The sequence below is a fragment of the Elaeis guineensis genome, chromosome 16, assembly GCF_000442705.2.
Source record: "Elaeis guineensis isolate ETL-2024a chromosome 16, EG11, whole genome shotgun sequence".
Classification (NCBI taxonomy): domain Eukaryota; kingdom Viridiplantae; phylum Streptophyta; class Magnoliopsida; order Arecales; family Arecaceae; genus Elaeis; species Elaeis guineensis.
The window spans coordinates 46,651,848-46,656,954 of NC_026008.2; the positions used below are offsets into that span (position 1 = coordinate 46,651,848).

At 32.6% G+C, this 5,107-nt stretch overlaps 1 protein-coding gene across 1 annotated transcript; it reads left to right on the forward strand.

Moving 5' to 3' along the window:
- The first annotated feature begins 3,886 nt into the window (after positions 1 to 3,886).
- LOC105059251 (putative F-box protein At4g22660) lies at positions 3,887 to 4,708 on the forward strand. The gene has a single exon (XM_010942480.1). The coding sequence runs from the start codon at positions 3,887 to 3,889 to the stop codon at positions 4,706 to 4,708; it is 822 nt and encodes a 273-aa protein (XP_010940782.1).
- Positions 4,709 to 5,107: the final 399 nt, after the last annotated feature.

Sequence of the window (5,107 nt, forward strand, 5' to 3'; positions counted from 1 at the left end):
GCCCGCCGCCGGCCGTCTGTGGCCGGCGGCCAAGGAGAAGGGAGAGAGAGAGAGGAAGAGAGAGAGAAGAAGAGAGAGAGGAGGGGGTCGGGGGCCGCCATCGGGACGCGGGACCTGCCGCCGGGACGCGGGACCCGCCGCCGGGACGCGCGGCCCACCGCCGGCCGTCTGTGGCCGGCGGCCAAGGAGAAGGGAGAGAGAGAGAGGAAGAGAGAGAGAGGAAGAGAGAGAGGAGGGGGCCGGGGCCACCGTCGGGAAGCGGGACCCACAGCCGGGGCGCGCGGCCCGCCGCCGGGACGCGCGGCCCACCATCGGGACGGGCGGCCCGCCGCCGGGACGGGCGGCCCGCCGCCGGCAGTCTGTGGCCGGCGGCCATGGAGAAGGGAGAGAGAGAGGAAGAGAGAGAGAGGAGGGGGCCGGGAGCCACCGCCGGGATGCGCGGCCCGCCGCCTGGACGCGCGGCCCGCCGCCGGCCGTCTGTGGCCAGCAGCCACGGAGAAGGGAGAGAGAGAAGAAGAGAGAGAGAGGAGGGGCCCGGGAGCCACCGTCGGGACGCGCGGCCCGCCGCCGGCATGAGAAAAAGAGAGAGAGGGGAAGAGGGAGAGAGAAAGAGGAAGATGGAGAGAGAGGCGGGAAGAACTCACCGCCGCCGAGACCTCGCCGCCGTGCCGCCGTGCCGCCGTGCCGCCGGAGAGACGCCGGAGAAGATCAAGAAGGGAGAAGGGAGAAGGGAGAAGAGGAGAAGGAGAAGAGGGAAAAGGAAGAAGGAGAGGGGAAAAAGGGTCTGGGGAGGGGAAAACGCCATTCTCTATGGCGTTTTCTCTTTTTTTTTTTTTTTCTTTAATTATTATTTCTAATCTTTTAATAAATAAATTAAATTAAATAATAAAAATAATAATTTAAATGATAATTTTTAATTTAAATTAAAATTAAATTTTTTTAAAATTTATAATTATAATTTCTATTTTATTATTATTTTTTTCTTTTTTTTAAGATATTTTTTAATTTATTTTAAAATAGTTATCATTTGAAATTATAATTTCAGTTTTCTTTCATTTTTATATTTTTAGCATTCTATTACGTATTCTTTTCTTTTAATTAAAAAAATATTTTTTCATATTTTTTTCCATATTTTTTCTCATTTTTTAACTTTACACTGTATTTTTTTTTATCAAAATTTAATTCAAATTAAAATTTAAATTTTCCACCCATTTTTTTTTCTTCATTTAAATTATTTTTTTAAATAATAATGTTTAATTTAATTTAATTATTTAAAATATTACTTTTAATTTCAATTACAATTTTAATTCTTATTTCTTATTTTTTTAAGTCACATTGATAAAATACCCTAACAAAGAAATTGTAATTAATTTATTTTTATTTTATTCTTTTATGATATATTTTTTTCTAATCTAATTTATAATTTCTATATTTTTAAATTTTAATTTTAATTTTTTTTCATTTTTATCTTTTTGATATTCTATTAGTATTTTTTTTCTTTTATTTAAAATAATTTTTAAAAATTTATATTTAAATTAATTTTGTTATTTAAAATATAATTTTTAATTTCATTTACAATTATAATTCTTATTTCTTAAAATTAAAAATTATAAACTTTATTCTTCAATTACAATTATAATTTCTATTTTTTTTCAATTCTTTATATTTTTATAAAAATTTTTAACCCTATTTTTAAAAATTTTTGAATCTTTTTAAAAAAAAATATTTTTAATTTCTGAAAGTAATTTGAAATAATATTTTTATTTCAATTAATATTTAAAATTTTATTTCTTTTAAATTTTGAATTATAATTCTTGTTCTTTGATTATTTAAAAATTTCTATTTTTTTTCAATTCTTTATCTTTTTATGAAATTTTTTTAGGTCATTTTTAAATTTTATTTGAAAATTTTTTTAATTAAATTAATTTTATTCTTATAAAATATATTTAAAAAATATTTTTATTTCAATTAAACATTAAATTTTTTTTTTAGTTTTTAATTTATGATTGTTATTTTTGGTGACTTTTTAAAAATTTTCACTTTTTAACTTTTTAACTTTTCATCATTTTTTAACTTTTTAATGTATTTTTTTATCAAAATTTATTTCAAATTTACTTTTTTTAAGTCACATTTATAAAATACCCTAACAAAGAAATTGTAATTAATTTAATTTTATTTTATTCTTTTATGATATATTTTTTCTAATCTAATTTATAATTTCTATATTTTTAAATTTTAATTTTAATTTTTTTTTCATTTTTATCTTTTTGATATTCTATTAGTATTTTTTTTCTTTTATTTAAAATATTTTTTAAAAATTTATATTTAAATTTATTTAGTTATTTAAAATAAAATTTTTAATTTCATTTACAATTATAATTTTTATTTCTTAAAATTAAAAATTATAAACTTTGTTCTTCAATTACAATTATAATTTCTATTTTTTTCAATTCTTTATGTTTTTATAAAATTTTTTAACCCTCTTTTTAAAAATTTTTTGAATCTTTTTAAAATAAATTAATTTTAATTTCGGAAAGTATTTTGAAATAATATTTTTATTTCTTTCATATTTCTTTCTCTCCTTTTTTTTATTTTCTATGATAATTTTTTTTAATTTCTTAAGATTTTTTTTTGACATCTTTTAAAAAAAATTTGAAATAAAAAATCTAAATTAATTTTTTTAATGAATTACAAATTCAAATCTTTATATTTTAAATTTCAATCAAAATTAAAATTTTAATTTATTTACTAATTTAAAATTTTAAAAAACAAAATTTTCTAATTTTTCATTCAAAATGGCGTTTTATATTTAAATTAATTTAGTTATTTAAAATATAATTTTTAATTTCATTTATAATTATAATTATTATTTCTTAAAATTATAAATATAAACTTTGTTCTTCAATTACAATTATAATTTCTATTTTTTTCAATTCTTTATGTTTTTATAAAATTTTTTATCCCTATTTTTAAAAATTTTTTTAATTTTTTTAAAATAAATTATTTCTAATTTCGGAAAGTAATTTGAAATAATATTTTTATTTCAATTAATCTTTAAAATTTTATTTCTTTTTAATTTTCAATTAAAATTCTTTTTCTTTGATTACTTCAAATTTTTTTTAAAAAAAATTTTAAGACAAATATTTCGAATGATGTTTTTCAATTAAATTTCAAATTTTTATTTTTTTCATATTTCTTTCTCTTTTTTTTATTTTCTATGATAATTTTTTTTTTCTTATAATTTTTTTAATGAATTACAAATTAAAATCTTTATATTTTAAATTTCAATCCAAATTAAAATTTTAATTTATTTACTAATTTCAAATTTTAAAAAATAAAATTTTCCATTTTTTCATGATTTTTTACTTTATTTTTGGGTGGGAAAATTTGAAAATGCCATTATGAATGGCGTTTTTAAAAACGCCATTCAAAATGGCGTTTTTAACACGACGTTTCCTCATATTTTTTTTTTTTGCGAACAATGCCATCGTGGAAATGGGGGCTGACGTGGAAGGAGAAGAAATACGATTCAAAATGACGTTTTTTTCTTTTGCATTAGTTTGATAAATAAATTTTGTTTTGATATATTTTGGTAAAAAAGTTTTTTTTTTATATTATTTTGAAAAAGTACTCCCATATTGAGACTCCTGAGCACGGAAAACACGGAGGAAAAATCGGAGAAAACATGGGAAAACTAACAAAAATAAAGAAAATTACGGAAAAGACTGCACATTTGAGTTATACGAGTCCTTTCCGTACTGAAATTTGCGGAGTCCGAGTCTTAGTGTGAAGAGGATTCTGTTCTCTTCCATGGCATAAGTAATTGGCTTGGAGAGATAGCTGGGCGCTTAGAGGGTACGTCGGAGGGAACTATTGATTAGCTGCGATGTCCCTCAACAATTGGGCCGCCCTTCCTCCCGAGCTACAGGCTCTCATACTCGGCCGTCTGGAGGTAGCCGACTACCTCCGGTTCGGTGCCGTCTGCCGCTCATGGTGTTCGACCGTGGCCCAGAGGCCTTGCCTGCCGAAGCCACAGATCCCATGGCTGATGCTTTCCGATAGCACGAGCGATCCCGACACCCGCCGCTTCTTCAGCCGCCTGGACCAGAAGATGTACAAAATCCACCTCCTGGAGATCCACGGTCGCTTGTGCATCGGATCCTCCGAGGGGTGGCTGATCACCGTCGACGAGCTCTCGGAGCTGCACGCTCTCAATCCACTCACCGGGGCATCCTTGGCCCTCCCATCCGTCGCCACGTTCTTCGATGTCGCCGGTGTCGTCCGTGACTCCGACGGCCGCATCACCGATTATGTCATCGGCTATGATAACCTGGGGGAGGTGCCGCATGAAGTGGAGCACATGCGTGTGTACTACTATTTGAAGGCAATCCTCGACCCCTCTTCTGCAGCCGTGGCGGTCATCCTCGGAGAATTCAACGATCTGTCATTCGCGCACGCTGGGGACGAGTCATGGACCGCGCTCCAGCCACCACTTCCGCAGATCTTCTGTGACATCATCTTTCGCAGGGGGCTGCTCCACGCTGTGGCCATCAGCGGGGCACTCGTAGTTTTCGATCTCGATGCCCCGCGGCTCGCCGGTGGTAGTGACATGTGTAGAACGTCCACGTTCGCAAAAGTGGGAGGGCTGCTGCTTCAATCAAAATACCTGGTGGAGTCACCGGATGGTAAGGATCTATTTCATCGATGACTACAGAGATGGATACGAAATGATGGATACGAAATGGATCAGCAAATCATCCGTGATATCGGAGTGCTCAATTTGACAGATGGAAATTTCCAGCCCTATGATTTTCACTCGATCGATTCTGAGTGAAATTGGCCGCCACAGATCTAGTTCACGCCGGTTCCTTTCTCAAGTATGTCCACCACAAGTTCCAAGCCATGGTGGAGGCTCTACTGGATGATCAACATGGCATGGTTAACTGTTGATTCATTACCTCCAATTTTATTAGAGTTTCTATTAATCATTAGTTTCAATAGCGCTACTAATCAGATTCTTGTTAAATTAGATTACATCTTTGATTCCACATATTATACCCTTTTTAGTGAAAAGGTAATGATATTTTTGTCTTTTTCTCAAAGAGAG

Coding starts and splice junctions, on each gene's coding strand:
- LOC105059251 (XM_010942480.1), top strand. CDS start 3,887: ATGTCCCTCAACAATTGGGCCGCCCTTCCTCCCGAGCTACAGGCTCTC.